At 60.7% G+C, this 22,254-nt stretch overlaps 7 protein-coding genes across 7 annotated transcripts; all 7 read left to right on the forward strand.

Moving 5' to 3' along the window:
- Nucleotides 1-736: 736 nt before the first annotated feature.
- LINJ_35_0580 (conserved SNF-7-like protein) lies at nt 737-1,411 on the forward strand (the record flags this gene model as incomplete). The annotated part of the gene is made up of 1 exon (XM_001468837.1): nt 737-1,411. One exon carries the CDS (start codon nt 737-739, stop codon nt 1,409-1,411), a length of 675 nt encoding a protein of 224 aa, XP_001468874.1.
- Nucleotides 1,412-2,829: 1,418 nt separating this feature from the next.
- LINJ_35_0590 (conserved hypothetical protein) lies at nt 2,830-4,971 on the forward strand (the record flags this gene model as incomplete). Its single annotated transcript, XM_001468838.1, has 1 exon — nt 2,830-4,971. The coding sequence occupies one exon, from the start codon at nt 2,830-2,832 to the stop codon at nt 4,969-4,971; it is 2,142 nt and encodes a 713-aa protein (XP_001468875.1).
- A 631-nt stretch (nt 4,972-5,602) lies between these two features.
- Nucleotides 5,603-6,142, forward strand: LINJ_35_0600 (putative 60S ribosomal protein L18a; the record flags this gene model as incomplete). Its single annotated transcript, XM_001468839.1, has 1 exon — nt 5,603-6,142. One exon carries the CDS (start codon nt 5,603-5,605, stop codon nt 6,140-6,142), a length of 540 nt encoding a protein of 179 aa, XP_001468876.1.
- Nucleotides 6,143-7,308: 1,166 nt separating this feature from the next.
- Nucleotides 7,309-14,805, forward strand: LINJ_35_0610 (conserved hypothetical protein; the record flags this gene model as incomplete). Its single annotated transcript, XM_001468840.2, has 1 exon — nt 7,309-14,805. The coding sequence occupies one exon, from the start codon at nt 7,309-7,311 to the stop codon at nt 14,803-14,805; it is 7,497 nt and encodes a 2,498-aa protein (XP_001468877.2).
- Nucleotides 14,806-15,656: 851 nt separating this feature from the next.
- On the forward strand, nt 15,657-16,820 carry LINJ_35_0620 (hypothetical protein, unknown function; the record flags this gene model as incomplete). Its single annotated transcript, XM_001468841.1, has 1 exon — nt 15,657-16,820. The coding sequence occupies one exon, from the start codon at nt 15,657-15,659 to the stop codon at nt 16,818-16,820; it is 1,164 nt and encodes a 387-aa protein (XP_001468878.1).
- Nucleotides 16,821-17,423: 603 nt separating this feature from the next.
- Nucleotides 17,424-19,217, forward strand: LINJ_35_0630 (conserved hypothetical protein; the record flags this gene model as incomplete). The annotated part of the gene is made up of 1 exon (XM_001468842.1): nt 17,424-19,217. One exon carries the CDS (start codon nt 17,424-17,426, stop codon nt 19,215-19,217), a length of 1,794 nt encoding a protein of 597 aa, XP_001468879.1.
- Nucleotides 19,218-21,135: 1,918 nt separating this feature from the next.
- On the forward strand, nt 21,136-22,252 carry LINJ_35_0640 (beta-fructofuranosidase-like protein; the record flags this gene model as incomplete). The annotated part of the gene is made up of 1 exon (XM_003392746.1): nt 21,136-22,252. A coding segment is annotated over one exon (1,117 nt), but the record flags the coding sequence as incomplete, so codon positions are not given.
- Between the last annotated feature and the right edge of the window lie 2 nt (nt 22,253-22,254).

Below are 22,254 nucleotides of genomic sequence, written 5' to 3' on the forward strand. Positions count from 1 at the left end.
CCCATATGCAGACTTGCTGATCCGCCACACTTCTCCGCCATTGACGCTCTCTTTGTGCCGCTGTCTCTCTCCCTCTCTCGGTGTGCTGCTGCTGCCTCCTCATATATACGCACACGTACTTGCACCCCCGTATGCTGCTCCTTTCTCACTCACATCACCGCCTTTGTCTTCAGCCTTCTTCTTTTCTTGTTGTGTTCTGCTCTGCATCTCTCTTGCCTTCCATCACACCTCTCCTTCTTCACCCCCCCGTCCTCCCTTCACGCCTTGTGGGCTTTCTTCGTGTTCTTTTCTGTTTCGTGGTGGTGGTGCTCGCGGTTCGCGTGTGTACGCGTGTGTGTGTGTGTGTGTGTGTGTGTGTGTGTGTGAGAAGGTGGTCGTCTGTTTCGTTTGCCTCCTCCCTCCCCCCCCGCCCACGACGTCATCTCGCCCTACCTCCCCCTCCCCTCCCGTCTCTCTCCGTGGGCGTATACTGTTTTTGTTTTTTTGTTCACCCATTGGCATCTTCAGCTGCCCTCCTCCAGCATCCCTCTTTTTCTTTTTTGGTTGTTTTTCACTGAAGCGAGTTTGGTCCGCTGTGCCGACGCTGATCGCGGTGTTGTGTGCGAACGCCCTTCATCTGCTCCTCTTCCATCTGTCGTTGCTCTGCTGCTTCGCCGCCCTTCTTTCCTTCGACTTTTGATTCGCTTACCGCACACAGACACACACACGTGCGCCTTAACAGCAGTACCATTAAAAAATGAACCGCCTCTTCGGTAAAGCCAACAACGCCCCCAAGCCAACCTTGGAAGATGCCAGCAATCGCATCAGCTGCCGCTCAGACGTCGTCGATGCCCGCATCGCCAAGATCGATGCCGAACTGATGAAGGTGAAGGAGCAGATCCAGCGCACGCGGGGCATGACGCAGAGCCGGCACAAGCAGCGAGCCGTGCAGTTGCTGCAGCAGAAGCGCATGTACCAGGGTCAGCAGGACATGATGATGCAGCAGCAGTTCAACGTGGATCAGCTGCACTTCACGACGGAGACGATGAAGGACACGCACGTGCAGGTGGACGCGATGAAGCAGGCAAACAAGGAGCTGCGCAAGGGCATGAAGAAGCTGAACATGGACAAGGTTGAGAACCTGCAGGACGAACTCGCCGACCTGTATGCGGACACGCAGGAGATTCAGGAAATCATGGGCCGCGCCTACAGCGTGCCGGACGATATTGACGAGGACGAGATGCTTGGCGAGCTGGACGCGCTCGACTTCGACATGGAGAAAGAAAACGACGCTGACTACCTTGCCGATGCACTGGCTATGCCAGGTACGAAGCTGCCCGACGTGCCAACGGACAGCAAGGTTGATGCAGGCGGCCAGAAGGAGTCGAACACGGCGGACCCGTACAGCCTCGAGCAGCAGCTTGGCCTGTGATAGAGAGAAAGGGGAAAAGAATGCACCTGCGAGAGCACCAAGATCAAATCGGTGTCGGCTTTGTATGGATGCGGCTTTTTCCCCACTCCTTTTTTGCTTTTGTCGCGTTGGCCAAGCGAGCAGCACGCGCCTATGTCCACGTATAGGTGCCTCGAATCCGTTGGCGTCCACGAAGAGTGTGTATTGTGTACGTGCTCCTGGCAGGACGACTCGGCACAGCTGTATTACAGCTGTAAGCCAGCACATTTGCTGTCTCCCTCACTCTCTCAACACCCCTGACACCCTTGGGAAGTCCTCAGCAGAGAAGCTGAGCACATATGGCGGGGGATTCGTTTGTGCTGCATGGTATCTGCTCCGTGCCTGCTTTGCTCGCTGCCCTTTCCCTCTCGCTTTCTCCAGAGATTTAGTGTCATCCTCTCTCCTTCGACAGTGCATGAGGAGAGGGAGGGGATCAAGCACACATACACACACGCGCACACGCATGAAGCGATACCGGAATCAAGGATATATTAGTAATTCATGTGTGCCGTGGTGCTTCAGCGGTTGTGGCGGCAAGGCACGGGGCGGAGGTGGGGGGGGGGGGGCGCACAGCCAGACACTTGCACGCACTTGAAATTATCGTGGATTTCAGTGTGTCCGCCTCGTCTCTCCTTCCTCTGCTTCGCTTGTGCTCTTCATTTTCAAATGCTTCTCTCCCTGCCCCTCACTCCTCCAACACCGTCGCCACTGCGCCTACCCTTAACTTCCCCCCTCGGTATTGTGGACGAGGGAGGAGTAACATCGGCAGGTGTGCTGGTATGTTGCATAGGTGCGCGTGCGCGTCCCTTCATGTCGTGTTCTTGTTGCTTTCATAATTTTTTTTGTTTTTGTTTGCTTTTCAGTGGAGATGTGCATGTGCGTACAGGCTGTAGATGGCTGTGGTGTCATTTTGTGTACGTGTGTGTGTCTTCTCCTTTTTTTCTTGTTTCGCAGCTGTGTTGCAAGCATGCAAAACGCCTGAGGGAACCGGAAAGAGGTTCTCTCAACAGTAGCACGACCTGCACGTATGGGTTGGCAACGAGCTCGATCTTTGGGTGTGTGAGACCTCAGAGTGTACCCATCCGCACATCCTCCGCTCTACTGGGACTAACGAAGAGGTGTTGCTCTTCGGGCATTCCGTCTCTCTTCCTGTGTGGAAGCTGAGTCGGTACATGAGCTGCAGTTGGGCCCGCTGCTGTGCTCATCCCTCTCGCTTCGTGGCGCACCCCCCCGGGCACTGTTGCACGCTGCTGCCACCGCCACCCTATCGCGGCTCTATTTACCCTTCCCTCACCCTTCCACCCTGTCGTTTTCTCACTGATGTGCGTGCGTGTGCTGTCACGCGCATGGGCGACTGGCCCAACGCTCGACACACGCGGTGAAAAGCCATTCCCTTTCCTATGTCCCACCCGGCGATACTCTCCGAGCTCACCATAGCAAGGGGCGTGCACGCGTCATGCCTGCCCGTGTCGATTCCGCATCAGCTCCCCGCCCTCGAGGTTTTCGACCAGACGCCTGTGCCGCAACGCGTTTCTACGTCTTGCACGCTCTTGCGAGTACACCGGTGCTCGGCATATGAGCCGGCTCGTGAGCAGGATCGATGTGCCGACACCGCCGCGGCGGTGGTCGTCGCAGAGTGGAGCTCGTGCCCAGAGCTCGTAGCCCCACCTGCAGGCGGCGATGAGGCTTCTTTATTTCTTTACCGCTATGGCGGAGGCCCAGGTGCCAGCTTCGCAGCACCACCATTGAACTTCGCGTGCTTTACTCAGTGGGTGGTGCTGAGAGTGCGCTGTGTGTCGCACTCAGCTAGCGCAGTTGAGCTCGAGAGCTACCGCAGCGGTGGAGATGCCTGTCAAGAGTGGATGGAGTGGCGTCTTCGACTGGGCACTGTCTTGTACGCCTCCGACTGGCAGTTTCTCGTGTCCCAGCAAGAGCGAAAAGAAGCAACGACTGGCAGCTCCTTCGATCTCGGCGTCACTGGTGCGAAGAGAGAGCAAACCGTCAGAGCAGACATGGATGCGCTCAGCACGTTCTTTCCCGCGCTGCACCACGGTCGCTACTACGCTACAGCGCAGGCCTTTGTGCACCACTGTCGGCACAGCGACGAACATCTCGTCTGGTGTGAAAAAGATCCCCTTTTATCGGTGGAGTGGGCGGGTGTGGAGGAGGCGCAATCAGAAGTGCCGGCACGCCATGACGCGGGCTCCCCCACGGACAAGGAGTGCGGCAACGCTGGAGTGGAATGTGCCTCGGTCGTTTCGCCGGAGAACGCGGATATGTGGCGGTCGCACGTGGGCGGAAGCCGCAAGCGCCGGCGTCGCTGGCTTTCACAGCGCGGACGCGAATGCCCTAGTGCGCAGGCTCGCCACGACGCAGTTTCGGCATTTAGGCATCATCGATCCACCCAAGCGACCACTCTTTCTTGCTCGGTTGGCACAACCGCCGCCACCAGCACCGTGGCGCTGGACTCGATCTGTTGTGCGTACCTTCTTGGGCTGAAGCATCAAGACTGCCAATCCGCAAGCGGCGAAGGGTCAGTGTCCACGGCTGCCGAAGCCCCAGCAGGCATTCAGAATCAGTGCAGCGAATCTCCAAATGTGCCGCAGCCGCCGCTGTACACCTCGAGTAAGCACGTTGAAGAAGTGCTGCAGTCGTCGTCTTACGCGCGCTGGTACCTTGCCCTGCGCCCGGCGTGCCGATCCGCCTTTTACGTACCACGCAGCGGTCGAGCGGCCGCGGCGGCGACAGTGGAGGTGAGAGATGCCGAAAAGGCCGCTTCCGATGAAGTACGCCGCAGGGCTCTCCAGGAAGTATTGCTGCACGGCATCGCCGTCTCACTGGCACTTTGGTTTTGCACGGGCAGCAGCAGCACCTGTGACTCTGTCGAGTTGTGCGCGCTGCAGCAACGCGAGCCTTCCCAAACCCCCTTCACAACATCCACAAGGGACGCCACCGTACTCGTTGCAGCGCTGTTGAGGGATTGGTGGAATCAGCTCAGCCAGGAGGCGGCTGAGTTCTTCTCTTTGTCTGCGGCAACCGCACGAGCGGGCCCGCAGCGACGATGGAACCGTTGCTGTATCGCCCACCAGGTGTGGGCGAGTCTTCAGATGTGGGACTGTGCTAGCAGCCTGCGTCCTGTTGCAGCCGTGGCGCCTCCACCGGCGTCGGTGGCGCATCTCTGTGTGGCTTGCGCAATCGTCGTGGCACGCGTTCACCGCAGTCAAGAGCGGATGCTGTGGTGGAATGTGTGTGCACCAACGGTGAAACCAAGTCAAGCATGTGCTGACGAGGCGGCCGACTGTAATGCATCGGCTGGAGCACGGTCAACGCGAAGCGGCACTAACGGTGGTGCTGCTGACGGCAGTGGCCGAGCGCCCAGCATGGATGGAGTCGCGTCAAGCATGCGGTGCACCTCCGCGTCGTGTCGACTTCCTCGCATGTCAGTCAAAGAGAGCCGCCGTTGGTGCGACGATTACCGCGCATGCATGGACCTGGTCCTGCAGCTTCTCTTTGCCGAGCAGCAACAGCACTGGGCACCGTGATGCAGGCATGCAGAGCGACAGAGATGAGTGAAGCTGCTCTCACGCACGCGGCGCGCCTCTCGCGCCATCCTCCTAAAGTGGCAACACGAACTTTCGTTTTTCCCCGTATTTTAACTGCTATGTGGTTAGAGCGGCGGTGTGCCTCCGGTGCTCCTTACGCACGCAGACACGCCGCACGCGCGCCTTTTCTCTGCTACTTGCCGCGCAAACGCATGAGCGGACAGCAACAAGAATAAAGACGCACAAAGCCGCCGCTGCACGAGCGCGTGCTACCCCGAAACCCTCAATGCGTGTAGGCTGCCATCTTCTGCCGAGATGTCGGTGCGCACTCATTGCGTAGTCGCCACGCACGTCCAACAACGCACTTCTCATGCCCCCTTTTTCCCCCTCTTCGGAAGGGGGCATGGCAGCGCTCCCAACGCCCTCTGTGTGCTTGCATCTTCGCATATGCTGGCGCTCGCAGCCTTCGCGTCTTGAAGTGTCCACCATTGCCATCAACGCTCCCAGTCCTCCATTCCTTTCCGGTTCTCTTAATCCTCTTGATCGCTCTGTCTTTTTCGCTCTAACATCTCCACACACCTCCGCACACCCTCTCCGGCACACATTGGTGTAGCGAGCCAAAGAGAAAACAATGGTCAAGCCGCACTTGCGCCACTACCAGGTGGTCGGCCGCGAGTCGCCCTCGGAGAAGAACCCTGAGCCGACTGTGTACAAGTTTGAGGTGTTCGCCCCAAACTTCGTCGTCGCCAAGAGCCGTTTCTGGCGCATGATGAGGGTCAAGAACAAGGTCAAGGCCACGCACGGTGACGTGCTCTCCTGCAAGGTCGTGAAGGATGCGAAGCTGGTGGCGCGCAACTACCTGGTCGACATCGCGTACTACAGCCAGCGCTGCGGCTACACGCGCATGGTCAAGGAGTTCCGCGACGTCTCCAAGACCGGCGCCGTGAGCCAGGCGTACCACGACCTGGCCTCCCGCCACCGCGCCCGCTACCACAACATCGAGGTGCTGAACGTGAAGAGCATCCCGGACCACGAGGTGAAGCACCTGAGCATTGCCCAATACCACGCTCCAAACCTGTCCTTCCCGCTCCTGCAGCGCCGCATCAAGGCAGCCCGCAAGGACCGTGCCATCTTCGTCAAGAAGAACACGAAGCGCGCGGTGGTGGCGTGAGGAAGGAGCTGGTGAAGCAAGAACAGGTGGCAGAGGAGAAAGGGAGTGTACCAGCACAAACATTCGCGCACGCATATGATTGCAGACACATGTGTGTGTATGGGATCGTATGCGTATGTGATTGTGTGTATGGAAACGCCCACTCCCTCTGCCCTCTTCCCTTGTCTCCTGGCTGCTAGTAGGGGGTGCAGGTATCGTGTGTGCGTGTTTGTGTGTCGGTCTCGTTGTCGGCGCAGGCACGTGCTTGCCAAGCACGATTGTTACGGCTGTCTCGTTCTTCGCGGGTTGCGTGTGTGCGCAACTGCCGATGCTCTCTCGTCTTTCGTTTTTCTCGCTCCCTCCCCTGGATCTTGCTGGATTGCGTCGTTTTGTTGGTTCGCGATGGTGATCCAGCGGCGTTGCCCCCCCCCCGTCGACACACATATGCACACATGCTATTGCTGCCGGGCGGGGGAACATCGGCACTGGCCACCGGCGACAAGCAGTGAAGGAAGGGGATGGGGAAAGCGAGAAAAAGAGAGGCGGCGGGCAACGGCAGCTGAAGGAGACGGCGCGCCGCTCCGCTTGGCGTGTGTTCCGTGAAGGTTCTCGGACTTTGGCGTGACTTTATGGTTCGCGTGCTTCGTTTCTTCGCTTCCTCTTTTCGTGCTTGTTTCCGTCATTTTACGCGCCAAAACAAATCAAAAGAAGCACCTCAAGGGCCATCAGCAAAACTTCCCCTACCCCGCACCGGTGGTGTGGGGTGTGGATTCGGGGCGGGGGTGCGTATGCGAGAGACGCGCAAGAACTTACCTTTTTTTGTTCGCAGTCTGCGGTGCTTAGCCTCCGGGGCGGGGAGACGGCTTTGCGAGCCAAACACACCGCCCCGCCTCTCGCTTCCGGTGCTCCTTCGCCTCGCGTCTGCTTGGGGAGGGAGGAGGTCCATACCAGCTCTGCAAGGACGTGGGCCAGTGCTCCTTGTGCGTTTCGTATTCTCCCTACTTTCTTCCTTCCCAGCCCACACATCTGCAGCTCGCTTGTATTGCTAAGCACAACAGAAGCGGTGGAGCAGTGCACAGCGACAAGTACTGTGTATGTAGGGCACATTACTGCCTCTAGCATGACATTCTCCCTCCATACCCCTTGAAAGTCCTTCACCTTGACTCCGCTTCACTCACGGACACAGAATGGAGAGCAGCATCAGCGAACGGCACCACGTGTTGGCCTGTGCGACGACGTTGCACGTCACACTCCTCACCAGCCACTACGCTGAGGTATCCCAAAGGGACGATGCCGCGGCCGCCAGCAGCAACAACGCCCCCGCTGGGCACCGACGTGAGGCGCCACCGAGCATCAAAGCGAGCAGCAGCACCAATACAAAAGTTGCCGGGAGTGAAGAGGTCGAACTCTACAGCTGCAGCACAGCGGTGGAGCAACTGGACACAGTGGCCCGTGTGCTGTGCAGCATCCTGCGGCAGCAGAGCTCCGCCAGCGAAGGCGGGGCAGCGGACGCGGCACGGCGCATCCAAATGGCAAAGGCCGTACGAGACAATGTCGTGCCGTGGTTCGAAGTCGCGGCTGCAGCTGCAGCCGTGCAAGGGGATGAGCCACATGTCCACTGTTTGCCCACTCACTCTTCGGAAAGCCCCGGTGACAGTTACTTGAGCCTGGCTCCAGCGTTATCTATCACGACCCCGTCCTTGCATGCCGCTGGAGCGAAGGAAGGTGGTTCTCAGCGCCCCGCCGGCGGCAATGGCCGCAGAAACACACCGCAGCAGCAGCGCCCAAGCTCCGTCAGGCTCTCGACCTCGCGCAGCTCGATGCACTCCTCGTCGATGCTCTCGGGGATGCAGCGCCACATGAGTGAAATGGAGCGGGAACAGCGTCAGCTTTATCTCGCTAAAGAGCTGCCACCGTGCGAGCTGGTCATGATTCCAGGTGAGACTCCAGCGTCTGCTCCCTCGTACGTGATTTTTGTGTACCGCTTGGCTCATGAGGAGGGCGTGCTCGCCGAGCTTTCGGCCCTCTCTGCGGAAGAGCGGAGCAGCAGCGCAGAGAAGATGGATGTACCTGCAGCCGACAGCTTCGAGCCCTCTGGCAGGGAGAAGCGCGACACATGCGGCTTCCAGGCCGCCGCGATTGTCACACGCGCCTTTTGGAGCACCATTCGGCCGATCCTGCGGGACCACCTGCATGCCACCAACAGCAGCGTTGTTCCGGCCCACGTACCTGTTGTGTGGGCCATGGCAGATCCACGAATGGTAAGCGGCTTTCTTCCCTACACCTCCGACGGCACGGACCACGTTTTCTCGCCGTACGCCTGCCCCGTTCCTGTGAGTCCGTCATCCATGCACATCCCTGATGAGGCAGCCGCCGTGGAACGCTGGGTGCGGCTGGTGCCACGCACCGCTTTCTATCTCTATGACCCCTCGGCCAGCAGCGCTGCTGCGCAAGACACGCTCGGTGTGTTGCAAGCACACCTGGCAAAATGGACGTACTCGCAAGCGAGCTCTCCAAGGGGACCCCGTCCGTTCAGCAGCGGAAACACGAAGAAGTCGATGCCCCCGCAGCGCGGTGGCGCCAGTCCGCAAACGGGGGCAGCGACGAAGGCAACTCGTGCGAGCGGGCCGGTGCCAAGCGGATCGCGAGGTTCTAAGAGCCGCAGCGGGCGAGGCGCCGCAGCAGTGAATGCGTCGGCACTCGCGCCGTCTGCATCGCATCAAACGGCGCTACAGTCTCGGCAGCTGAGTATGGGGATCGACCTGCAGGCGACGCCGGCGGAGTTCCCGTACTGCACTACCAACCCTCGCTCCCTCGCGTATTACCTCTACTCGAGAGGCGTAGCATCAGCATCACCACCACAGGTCGCAGCGCTGGCAGCGCCATCGCCGTCGCCAGCAGGCCTCGAGGGAGAACTGACGTTGTACCTTAGCAAGATGGCCGCCTTTCAACAGGCAGTGATGACCGCGTCGGATGCAGATATGGCGGGATCGGCGACGGAAGGATCGTTCGAGCGGATGTGGTGTGCGCACGCGCCGCTGCTGCGGTGGGTACACGCGTACCTGAGCGATTCAGCCGCCGCGCTGGCGGCTAGTAGCTCAGCGGTGGAGCAGGTAAGCAGCGGCGCCGACGGCGATCCTCGAACGGGGCACCAGCGCCCTTCTGTCGCATTTGAGAAGGTCGTTCACTTGTCGCTATCTCGACTTTTGCCTGACGATTCCAGGTGGCCCCTGCCTCTGTGGAAAGTGGCAGCGTTGCCCATCGCACCAGTGCCTCCCTTGACGCTGCACTGCCGCGGGCCGGATGATGCTGCCACGTCGGCAAGCGTCGCGACGGATAGCATCGTGCAGTGGGCCGCTGCTGTGCTGTCGGTTGTGGTCGATTATGGGAAGACTGCTGGTGGCACAGAGGGGAACAGCAAGGCACCCCTGATGCCGCTGCTGAGCCGCCTCGTGCGCCTCATCGACGCATACAACGGATGGTCTTTGAATAATAGCCTGACCCCAGCGCGGGGCGCCAGTAACGACGGCCGAAACGGCACACGCGGTGTGGCCGCAGAGAAGGCAGCAGGTGATCACTCCGTCGATGCGTCGGCAACGGTGCAGCGGTCAATCCCATCGGCGTGCTGCACGGGTGGCGTCTTCAACATCATGAGCGCCGTTTGTGCATGGATGGCCACGGTGAGCGAGTCACTTCTGCTCCAGAAGCCCTCGTGTGAGTTAACGGCTTTGTGTGCGACGGCAGAGTCGCCGGTGTCGCGCAGCGCGGGAGGGCATCTCGTCAGCGACGCCGCAACCGCCATGTCGATCCCGCCTTCTGGGTTGTTCCGACGGTATGCGCGGCCATTTCAGAAGCTGTCGGTGCCGAGTAGCGGAGGCGCAAAGGCCCTCATGAACGCTGGGACTCTGGCGGCCACCGTTCCCCGGCTTCCCACGACTACGGAGACGCGGACCAGTGATGCAGCGGCGGCGGCAGCGCAAGAGGGGAAGCGGTGCGCCGTGACAGCGTCGGCGCGTGTTCACCACCACAACGCAGATGTGGTGCTGCCGCCGTACCCTCAGGAAGTGTCGTGGATGATTCGGCACGTCATCGCCAAGAACGCGGGACACTTCGAAGTGAACGTTGCCCGCGGCACCGACACTGTCACTCCCACGGCGGCCCGCACGGGGTTTCCACCTTCAATGCTCGACCTGGCAACGGGGGGCTCCTCCTCGCTCGCAACGCGCCAGAGCACAATGGCCACGATGACCATCACGACGCCGAGCACCGGGCTCCTTCTGCAGCAGCAGCGGCGCCGGCTGCGCTGGCAAACATCTGGCGTCGCAGCAAAGCTTCAGCCCTACTCGCAGGGTGTACATCTCATCAAGGAGATGGCGCGCAATCTTCTCGGTCGTCGCCCGCTAGCTGAGGCGGCAGTGGCACTACAGGAAGCGCTAGAGTCAACGCTGGCCGCCCCGCAATGTGAGGTGGCCGCCGGAGAAGGACGCGGTGGAAACGTGTCGGCGCCGTCGCATCAGAGCCGGAAAAAGCACCGTGGAGGGTCAGCCGACGGTAGCACTGCGGGCACGGAGCAGGTTAGCGCGCTGGGCCTACTACAGCGCTACTTGGTCTCCGTGGACCCGATGCAAGCGCACCTGGCAACCAAGTCGAAGCCAGTAGCGCTGCAGCGCCCCGCGCTGTTGACGGAGCTTCACCAAAGCAAGGAGAGCAGCGAAAACGAAATGCTGGCGACGCGAGCGGCGGCAGAGAACCTTATGCCTCGCATTTACGAGCACATGCTTCAGCAGGCATTTCTGTATCAGCTGCTGCGAGAAACCAAGTTGCAGTCGACGCGCCATTCAGCCTCGCTGCCCAGTCATGGTCACACCTCCGCCGCGGACAGGGAGGAAGTTGTCTGCGCGGACGACGACTGGAGCGTGACGCAGCAGCTACCAGTGCAAGCCATCGCGGCGTCCATTGTTGACTTTCAGGAGCGTTTTGGTGCCCACAACGTTGCGTGGCGCTCCTGCGCCTTTCACTACCGTTCTCTCCAGTCACCAACCGCGACTGCGGCCGGTAGTGCCGGCAGAGGCATCGACGCAGTTGCGTCAACTGAGGAAGACAAAGATGGTGAGGTGCACCGCACGTCTGCCTACGCGCACAACGCCCTCAACGTGCACCCGACACGAAGAGCGACACACATGTGGGTTGCCGGGGTGGTAGTGCCGGATGTGCAGATGGCAGAGTATATCAAGAAAGGGAGAGGGCCGCACTCCGATGCGAAGGCGTGGCAAAGCAGCCGCCCCTCGCTGGGACAGCGGCGCTCGCGTAGGTGGGTAGACATGGTCCCCCGCGCAGGGACTGTGACCTCAGTGGAAGTCTACGCACTGTGGCAGTCGCTGCTACAGCAGCAGCAAGGCAGTGACGTGACGATGCAACTGCGCGCGGGGCCGGCGGAGTTGACGATGCGTGCAATGCACGACCTCATCTCCCAGTACGTGCAGCGACACGCCGAAGTGTCGACGTCACTTGTCGGCGTGAGTGGCGTGCCGTCGGCGCCTTCTGAAAGTGCAATGGCTACAGAAAGTTCCCCGATGCGCTTCGATATTCACGAGACCCTCTATCCGTTTGGCGATGCGGTGTTGGAGGTGTGGGTGAGTGAGGCACAGCGTTTGTGCCGCTACATCAAAGCCACCGAGGTCAGCGCTACTCTGCACGCGACGCCGTCGAGCACGGGAGTCGGCAACGTGCACCTGACCGTTCACTGGGATGACGGACTTCTTTTCACGTGCACACGCGGCAGCGGCAGACAAGATTGCAGCAGTATGGTTCCGCCCATCGATCTAACGCTTACCACCTGCAATGCGGTCTTTCAGTGGCGCGACGGTGAGTCACGCATCCGCCTTCGCTACTACCCGAACACCTCATCCTGCACCACGGCGGCCGCCGCGGTGTCGCTGAAGGAGCTGAGCGGGCAGCAGACAGCGACCTTGCCGCAAGGTGGCGTCATGGAGACGTGCGCAGTCCTCCTCGAGGAGCGCGTCACTCTCTACTGCGTCCACCACTGCCCAACAGAAATCACCGCAGCAACATCGGTGGAGCTGGAAGCGTCGTCCGAAAAGGAGACGAGCTGCGAGGTCGACGAGCGCACCGGCGTGGTGCAACGCTTCTACGCTTCAGGGATGCAGCAGTTGTTGTTTCCTAGCGGTGCAATCATGGTACGGCGGCCGCTGAAACCGGTCGTCGCTACGTCGGCGGCGCCCAAGTCGACCTCGCCGTATTGTGACACGTTGGTGACGCTGGACGGTCGGTGCTTTGTGTGCAACGGCAGTAGCACCGGAGGCGCCTCTGCGAACGCACCCGCTGCCGGCTCGAAGACGGTTCACCCCAGCGCGTTTCAGCGCGTACAGGTGCGCATCGCGCGTGCTAACTCCAAAGGCATGAAGAGCAGCACTGGCGCCCATGACGCGCAGGCCCCGCCCTTCATACACACCGAGATCACCTACGATGCGGTCCACCACTGCCATATACGCTCCCGCCAAGACGGCTTGACGGTGACTGAGTACGAGTCTTTGGCCTCCTACTCGGAGACCGACGCCAAAAAGAACGGCGGCCGCGCGGGCGCCATGCTTGCCCGGGTCGTCGTGTTTCCGGACGGCACCACCATCACGACGGTCGCGCCGCGCGAGGCGCGGCGGCGTGCGCTCGTGCGCCGCCCCGATGGCACTTCTGTGTCAGCGTCGCTCTCCTCCCCGACCTTGTGCGCGCTCCTGGAAGAGCTGCAGGCGGTGGAGGACAGCCTTTTCGGGGCGGCGGCTGACGCAGCAGAGCTCTCCGTGCGGTGGTGCGTGGAAGCGTCGACCATGCCTCGAGTGTATCTTGCGCCCGCTCCTGTGGGGAGCAGCGAAGAAGCGAGGGAGTGCAAGGCCCTCTTTGTTGCCGTCTTCGGTGATGGAACGATCTTGCAGCGGCGATGGGCGGCCGCGCCAACGCTTCCAGCCGCGTTCTCCACCGTAGGCACCGAGGCGAACGCGGACGAGGATGATGGTTTGGAGGGTGAGGAGGGTGGAGAAGGCGGCGCAAATAGCACCCCTGCGTACCGCGGGGGTACGTTTGAAACGGTGCTTGCACGCCCCTCCACCAGCGCCGTGCGCGTCCTTCATCAGCACGCCATCGCCACGATTGAGCCTGCTGATGTGCTCGCCACCATCACGCATGCCTCTCCTGCTGCGTACGCGGTGGGGCAGGGACTGCTGTTCTTTGATCTAGCGTGCGGCGGTGGCATGCGCATGGTGGACGGGGCGCGGTGCGTGTGGGAGGTGCGCGGGCTGGCGGAAGCCAACGACGCACCGCAGGTGTTGTACCCGGAGCGACCAAGCACATACGAGGAATTGCTACGCGCCCTGGTGAGTCCCCACTACAGTCCTCATCGTCTGCCCCGAGCGGCGCAGCTGATGTATGCGCGCGAGCAACGGCGAGAGACCGCAGCGTACGCGCGCCAGCGGGCCACTGGGTGGTGCCCGTCTCTTCTGCGGCGAATGCGCGAGATAGCCGAGCCGTTCATTCGGACTGCGCAGCTTCTCCGCACAGACGTGTTGGCGCCCATCGAGGCAGCCGCCGCTGCAGCCGAAGAACGAGCTTTGCGCGTTTGCAGCGCTCCTGAAACGGCCCCTTCCACCACCGTCAAAGGAGGCGCCACGGCGGCGGCGCGGGCTGGCTGTTCTTCAGCGAGCATTGCACCGCAGTGCATGTCGCGCGTCTTACCAATTTGCTTTGGTCAGCTCGATAATGGCGAGGCCATCCGCTACTGGCACGTGAGCGAGGTGCTTCCCTCGCTCTCCGAGTCATGCGCATCGTCCACGCCGGCAGCAGCATCGGAGCCGCAGGTGATCCAGCGCCTGGTGCCAGGGATCTCCACGGGCAGTGTGTTAGGGTACATCAGCACTGCTCCGGGGCACACATACGGCGCTGACGCAATTGGCGTTCTTCTCTGCGGGCACCCGGCCGCAACCAGCGGCAATCGCGGTGTCCTCTGGCAGCGCTTGGCGACTGTCGCCCGACTCTCACTGCTCTTCTGTGGGGTGTTGGCGCCGGCCATACCCCCGGCCATCAGGCGACCCTTGCCTGCATCCTTTGCTTCTGGTGCTCCCTCCCCCGCTCCTGAGAGCAGTAGCGCCTACACGGCGTCCCTACCCCCGTTGGCCGTGCTCCTCAGCCATGGCAGTCGCTGGCTCCCCCCCACCCTTCAGCCACCGCAGCAGTTTGGTGCCTATCAGAGGAAGCGGCCCGCTGCCGGCGCTGGAGCAGAAGTTGAGTACGCCGATGTGGCGTGGGTGCGCGATTCAACGGCTGCCCTTTCCAACGCGGCGGCCAACACAGCTTATGTCCAATATGTGGTGGACCAAGTAAACCCCTTCACGGCTTTGAGGACCTCGCGCGCGGCGCTGCAGAGAGAGGTGGCGCGAAGGGAACTGTACCGGCACGAGCAGCTCGCACAACTGAGTCATTACCACCGTGTGCTAAGCACTCAGTGGCCGATGGAAATGCCAGCCGCGGCGCGGGAAGAGCAGGTGCGGCTGGAAATGCGCTTTGAGGAACTGCAACGTGGTCTACAGTCCGCGGCGCCGCCACCAGCAACAGTGAGTTGCCTTTCCCTCCCATCCACGATTGGTGGACCCGGCAGGAGCGAGCGCATAGTGGTGTAGAACGGTTAGCCGCAGACGTCTGTGCGACTAGCAACTAGCTCTTTCCTTTTTTTTTTCTCTACGGATGTAAATGAAGCTCATGCGTGTATGCCTGTCTGAGCGCACGCTGTCGTTCTTCTGGATAAGTCTCCAGTCCCGACGCCGCGACGTCTTTGCTTGCGCGCTGGCACGTCTCTGCTCCACCGGAAAAGGAGTAGGTAAGCGTCGTGTGCTCATCCTCTGTACCCGGCTCTCGCTCATCCACTCGTTTCTTCTCGTCCCGCTCGGCAGCTGGTCGAGTCGTTTGTGGGCGTCGCTGATGTACGTTACAGCAAAGCAGAGGGAAAGGACACCGCGCTTTTTCATGTGTGCGCATGACAGCCCACATGTGAGGAGCCCCCACTCCACCCCACCCACACTCAACAAAAAACGTGGCGTTTCTTCCCGTCCCCTTTCCCCCTCTTGTAGGAGCGAGTAGGGGATGAAGATGGGCTATAAGCTTGTGTCTGTGTGTGTTTGAGAGTGTGGCTCTGCGAAAGCGGGCGCGTGGAGAGGTGACAAACCTCGTGCGTATGGGAATTGGTGTGGCGGAGTAAAGCGGACAGGCAGCCGTTTGCAGCGCGCGCGCCTCTAGGGACGCGTCACCCTTTTTGTACCAGGCGGCACTCACCCCCCCCTCCCCCACCACCTTTCTCCTCCACCGGCAAGTCCTTTTATGTATTCTTGTCTTCAGTCCTTTCAGCACCAGAAGCCGTACCCTCGCCGGTGGCGATGCAGGAGCGGACGCCGGCAAGCAGCTCTGCTCCATCCTTCCCTCGCACACACGGCCGCTTTCTCCTTCTTTGTCATACGCAACGGCAGCCCAGCACGCAATGCTACCGTACGGCACTCTGTGGAAGCTGGACGAGATGCTGCACGCGGCTGCGCCGCCGCCGCGTCGCACGGCCGCGGTGCGTCGCCGTCAGGCGCTCTTCTACTTCTTCTGGGGAATTTCTCTTGTGTCGGTTTTCCTGGTTCCCTTTCATTACGCCTCGCTGCGACGCCTGCGTATCGACAGCGAGCGCGAGCTGCTCGGACTGGTGGCACCGACGGTGGATCTCACACAGCTCCACATGCGCCAGGACCAGGCGTTGCAGCGCCTTAGGGCGTGGAGTACAGCGCGCTGGGTCGACAAGCACCCCGAGAGGTGCGAGGACGACAACGTCGGTGACGCTGACGTCACGGCCGACTTCGCGCTGGCGTTCTACCTGCATCCGTTGTCACGCACGCGCCTCGACGGCGTCTTTGCGCACCCATACGTCCGAGCGGTTGCGGGGGGTGGCGTTGGAGTGCTGTGGCCACGCCTCGGCGACGCGGCAGAGGCACGCGACGCGCTGCAGCACGTGCCGCGTGCTCGCACACTGAGTGAGGTGGCGGTGGATGCTGCGAAAGACCCATCGAATCCGGCAAAATGTTTGATTGCTCTACGGCGCGATCTCCTGCAGGCAGGTGCCGAGGGCATCAACTACGAAGAAGAAAAAGATGACCTTATCAAAGCGCTGCAGGAGACGCTTTCTCAAGAGGCGGGGCTTTACTGCATCAACGTTGGCGGGCCTTCGGATGCTGCCAAGGTGGCAGTCGATGCCGTTGATGGGCAAGCAGCGACGGATAACGTACTGGCGGCGCTTCTCTTGTGGTTGGCGGGCAGACACAAGTGCAGCCATGCGCAGGAGGAAGCAATCAGCCGCGCCTTGGCTGCGTGTCAGGCGCCGCTCTCTCGCTCCCTGCGCATGAGTTTCGACTGGAGTGCTGCACCTGGCGCCGCGCGTGCCATGACACCCATCGTGGCCACCGTGCAAGAAGAGGAAGCGGCACCGCAGTATCTGTGCCTGTGTAGCAAGCACGGCGTGCAGCCCCCAGCCGCCTTGGTGGAACCAAGCAGCGGCACGGCGACATCGCTGTTCCTCGTGGATCCTGCTCGACTCGAGGCGAGCACGCAAACGTGCGCCGACGCCTGTCTGCGTAGCGGGAGCTTGTATGGGAAGGAGAGGGAGTGATCGCCTTGCCTCGAAGCCCCTCCCCCCACACACACACTCATTCCCCAGAAGACTCGACACCTGTGTAGTCACCAACGTGAGGCGCCGCATTTCCGTCATCTTTGGTCTCCCCCCTCCCCCTCCCCATGCACACACTGCGTGTGTAGGAGGTCGCGGAGATGAGGACCCCTGCCTTGCAAGCCCCCCCCCCTCTCGCGTTGGTACGGACCGTCTGGAGACGGGGAGGAAACCGGCAGGGGGGGGGCATAAACGACGGCGACATAAACGTGCATCGTGTAGCGCAGTAAGGAGAAATGCCCATTCGCACTTTTCGTTGCTCTTCCGCCCTTCACGAATCACGTGAGAGGGTGGCTTGGAGGTGCAACCATCAGCGAGTGGCGCAGCAAGCCTTGGCGCACACAGAAGCATACGCATACACATGCACACAGACGCGCGTCCACACCTGTTGTCGTCCATAATCACCTCTCCCCCTCCTTCTCATCCCCCTCCCTCCCTTTCTCCTCCCCCCATCCACCCACAGCACGACGCACAATAGAGAGACGGCCTTGTTGTTTTGCACGCCCGCGGACTGTCCTTCCCTTTTGTTTTTCTTCCTAACGTGCTATGTGGAAGCAGACAGTCGGCGACTGGCAGGAACGGCGGCAGCGGCGTCGCGGGGGACCAATCCCTGAATCTCCTCAAGTGAACGTGCCTGACTCTGCTGATGCCACGGAGAGCATCCTACGAGGCTTTCTGCCGCGCGAGTTCCGCGATCATGTGCCGCAGTCCGCGTACCCGGCATCCGATGGACCTGAGACTCGCCCGCAGCCGTCACAGTACACACGACTGGAGCAGCAGACGCTGGGCTGCTTCATTGCCTCGACGTGGGTTGTGGTGAGTGGGGTGCCGGCTGATGACGTCCTTGATGTGCGCGACTACTTCGACGCCTACGTTGGTCGTACTGTGGCGCACTACCTGCCCCTCACCACATCTGCGCGGTCGGAGGTGTACATTCAGTTTGCGTCCCCGCTGCAAGCGGCGCAGGCGGTGCGCACCTCCTCGTACAGCTTCAACGTGGAGAAGGGGACGGCCGCAGAAAGTCTGCGCTCTTTCCCAGCCGCAGGCGGCATGCCAGAGAAGCCGCCGCGCAGTCTTGAGCTGGCTGTTGGTTGGTGCAGAGATCAGGTATTTCTTGAATGGCGCGAGCGTCTGCGACGTCAGCTGTTAGAGGCGCGGCCACAGAGCCAGGGTGGTGCGACGTTGGAGCCAGTGTCGTCGGTGGGGAAGGCACTGCACACGAGCGAGCTACCGAGCTCACGCTCGTCTGCGCCGCCGTCGCTCGAGTCTTCCGCCCGTGGTTCTGATGCAGCCGCGGCGACCGGTGGCGACGATGAAGACGCAGCCGCGCATCCGCTGCTTCCCCGTCATCGCGGGCGGCCATCAGGAACGCAATCTGTCAGTCATCGCTCTGCGACAGCAGAGACGTCGCAGTCTCGCCTTTCGGAGTCCGTCTCTGCGCGGACGGGCGCCGCTGCGCCGGGTAACTCAGCAGCGGCGGTGCATCCGCTGGTGTCGGGCTCGAAGGACTACCGCCATTACAACGAGGCGTACCGCTGCGACAGCGGCTTCTTTTCCGATGGTCTCCACAGCAGCTTCAACGGCGCTGGCAGGCAGCACACAACGCTGCTCAGTCTTTTCTTTCACCCGTGCTCATCCTCGCCCAGCGCGCGGTGGACGCGTTTTCTCTACTACCCTCTCCGATTCGTGGTTCTCCTGTCATGGACCTTGTGGAATATGCTGGCACAGCTCCTACCATCTCGATCGGCCGTTGTCTTGAAGGAGAGACCGGCAAGTCGGCGCCAGCCCGAGGCCGCGCCTGGTGGGGTCGCCCCTGCCGCGGCCACGCAACCGCTGTCACCACCAAGGGTAATACCCCAGACGTCACGGTGGAGGCTGCGTCGATCGCTGCGTGCCTCTGACGTGGTACCGGCCTCCGCGTCGCCGTTTGAGTACATGTCGTTTCTCTTGTACAAGTACATCCCGTTTGCACCAGAGCCAGAGGACGTTGATGTGGCACTGTGGAGTTGGCTCGTCCTGCACAATCCGTACCCGCAGCAGAGTCTTCGACTGCTGAAGCAGAGTCTACTGGTGCGGCAGCGGGTCGTGAGCGCCATGACAGGACGTCTTCAAGCCGATGGTGGCCTCGACGTCGCCGCTGCGGACGTGTCGCAGTGGACAAGCTTCGAGAAGGTAGGCGTCATGGGTGGGGAGCGGCTCACCGGGTGGGAAGCGCAACAGCCGGTGAAGTGTCGTCAGGAGCTACCGGTGCTGCTGGCGTGGAGGCCTGCATGGTGGTTCGCGCGCTACTCCTCCCTCTCTCTTTTTATGCTCGTGGCGCTAGTCTACTGGTACGCCTAGGTGACTCAGCAACGTTTGTGACGGGGCGGAGCAGTGCTCGGCGCCTGCCCAGTTGTCCGTGTGCGTCTGGGTTTGTTTGATGGTGGTCGTGATGATGATACGGGATTCGTGGTATCGGGGATCGCATCGAAACCAATGCGATACGCGGCGGCACCTGCCCGAAAGCCGCGTGCAGAGACATCTTCTACTTCGATAACTGGGTGTGGGCGTGCTGCACCGAAATCACGCGACACGCATACCCTCTTCCGGCCTTGCCATCTGACGCGACTTTGTCTCATCGCCCCACCCCACCCCCACCCGTCCACGCTCTCTGGTGTCTGGTATTTCATGCATGGCAAGGTGGGGGTGAGGTGGCACAGCATGAGGTGGAAGCTGAGAGCGTTGCTAGTGATTTGTGCCCTGTGCATATCCCGCCCTGCTCACCGCGCAGACACTCGCCAACGGCTGTCGGAAGCGAGCATAAAGTTCGTCGTCGCACTTGAGCATTCCTTTGCTGCCGTACCCACATCTTGCAATGCAACCGGCAACTGACGCCATCTCGCCCCTCCTCCCCCCTCCCCCACCCTACTTTTCGCTCTCTCATTCTCCTTTGTTGCCATCCTCCTCACATGGCCGCGCGCATGCGAATCCGATCTATTGACCTCCCGGCCCTTACCTTGTCGCCTTGATGTCCTACGCCTCTTGCTCTTCACATATGCCTCTTACTTGACGGCACACACACACACACATGTACGCGCATTATATACATGTATATACGTACACCCACATACGCACGAGATGTCTTCCGCGTCAGCCATCGTTTGAGTCAGGTTGTCTGTCTGTGTGTCTGTGTCATCAGTACGTGTAACGAAGGCACCCCCGACCCACAAGCAGGACGAAAGAGAACGCGATCAACACTCTCAGTGCACTCTACCTTCCTTGAAAAAGAGCTGTCCCTTCCGTGCTCTCTTGCCTATTCTTTGTGTCTGTTTTTCCGATTGCGTGCCTGTGCATATTGACTCCTCTGTCTCCGTCACTCCGCACAGTCTACATCGACCTTTTTCTTGTGTGTGTTTCTTGTCCTTCCTCTAGTGCGCTGTCGCCAGCGTCTCCTCCCTTGATTTAGGCTTGTCATAATAACATCTCCAACCCCCACACACACACACTACCGCTCAAACACGCACACCGGCCTTTGGAGTTGTCAATCTCAACAGAAAACGTACCTCTACATTTTTCTATTGTTTCTTCCTGTCTAGCTCGCCGACTCCTCGTCTTCCTCCACACCCATCAGCGTCTCTCGGCTCCTCCTCTCTCATCTGGGCACGGAGAACACCTCCCTTCGCCACCAGGCATACTTCGTTGAAAAGAAGTATGAAGCACGCGTAGACAAGTGCAATCGCGCAACCCGCGGACACCATAACGCTAACCCCTCCTCCTCCAACAACGAAAAAAGAAAACAGAATTGTCTCTTACCCTATTTTTTATCGTTGTTTTGGGTTACTTTGTTATTTTCTATTCTTTCCTTCTCTTATCTCTCTGCCTCTCTCGACATCCCATCGTCGTCCCTCGGTGTTTTTCTGTCGCTCCCTCTTCCTCCGTTTCTTCCTTTTTCTTTGTGGGGAGGTAAGAGAGTTTCATGCGAGCGGGTGTGACTTTTGTATGTTAGCATCACTGGTTTCCCCTGTCCCCTTTTCCCCACGCTTTCCTTGCGCGCTCTCCTTTTTGGACTTCGCCGTTTCGCGCACGTGACACTGACAGCATCATTGACGCTCGCAGGTGAAGCCGGTGGTGCGAAGCAAAGAAAAACCCGCGGAAAAGGTCGCGAGCAGCACGCACTCCCCTCCCCCTCCTCCTCTCTCCCCTCCACCTTTTCCGGTCGCCATTGCAGTACTTTCCACCGAACGGTAAGAGCTGCTGCACTCGTCCCCTTGGGCTCGGTATGCCTCGCCAGCATCATCATCTTCACGTTGGTGGCACCGTGTCGGCAGCCGTCCGTGCGCTCGCCGTCGCCGTCGCCGCCCTCGTCATCTCTGCAGGTGCCGCGGCAGCCATCAAGGTGAGCTTCGTCTCCGATGTGCACTACGATCCAGCTTACGGTACGGCTAGCGCCCATGGCACCTGCAACACCACGTCGGCCTCGCCCTTTGGCCAGCCCGGCTGTGACTCACCCGCAGCGCTCCTGGCCATTGCCACCAGCGACATCATGATGCAGCGCCCCACCTACACGTTCTTCGCGGGTGATTGGCAGCGGCATGGTATGAGTTCCACGTCGCTGACAACGTCCGACGTGTTTGAGCCGCTGTCGCAGTACTTTGCGCGCATCGTGGATGTCTCTAAGGACCCTAGCTTCAACAGACCGCCCATGACGACCGTCCTCGGCAACAACGACGTCATTCCAAACTACTTCTTCAACATCACGGCCACCCCGCACACCACCCTGAATACGCAGATCGGCATAATGGAGCATTACAAGCTGCTGAACACGACGCAAGGAACGGTGATGTCCGAGTGCGGCTACTACAGCGGCATCGCCAGCGCTCATCTGCGCGTACTGGGCGTGCACACCCTGGTGTGGACATACAATCTGTCACCGGCCCTTCCCGACACCGAGACGGACCCGTGTGGACAGCTGGCCTGGATGGAGAGCGAGATCAACGCGGCTCGCGCTGCAGGGCAGAAGGTGATCATCATTGGTCACATCCCTCCACAGCCCGATGTCTTCCGCGTAATCAACCGCGGCGCCGTCGGCCCCGTGGAGGACGACATGTACTGGAAGCCCATGTACCAGAACGCCTACACCTCCCTGCTGTCGAGCAACAGGGACATCATTGTCCTTCAGCTCTTCGGTCACAGCCACCGCTTTGCTGTCCTCGGCGACGAGGAGATGGGGGTGCCGCTCATCGTCATCAACGCCATGACCCCGCTGTACGGCAACCAGCCCGCGTACCTCATCGGCGACTTCGACACGGCCACGTGGAAGCTCAAGACCTTGAGGCAGCGGTTTGCCCAAGCCGCCTTTGTTCAATGGAGCAGTGGTCTGGAGGTGGCCGCCGCCCTG

The sequence above is a fragment of the Leishmania infantum genome, chromosome 35 (genome assembly GCF_000002875.2).
Source record: "Leishmania infantum JPCM5 genome chromosome 35".
Lineage (NCBI taxonomy): Eukaryota > Euglenozoa > Kinetoplastea > Trypanosomatida > Trypanosomatidae > Leishmania > Leishmania infantum.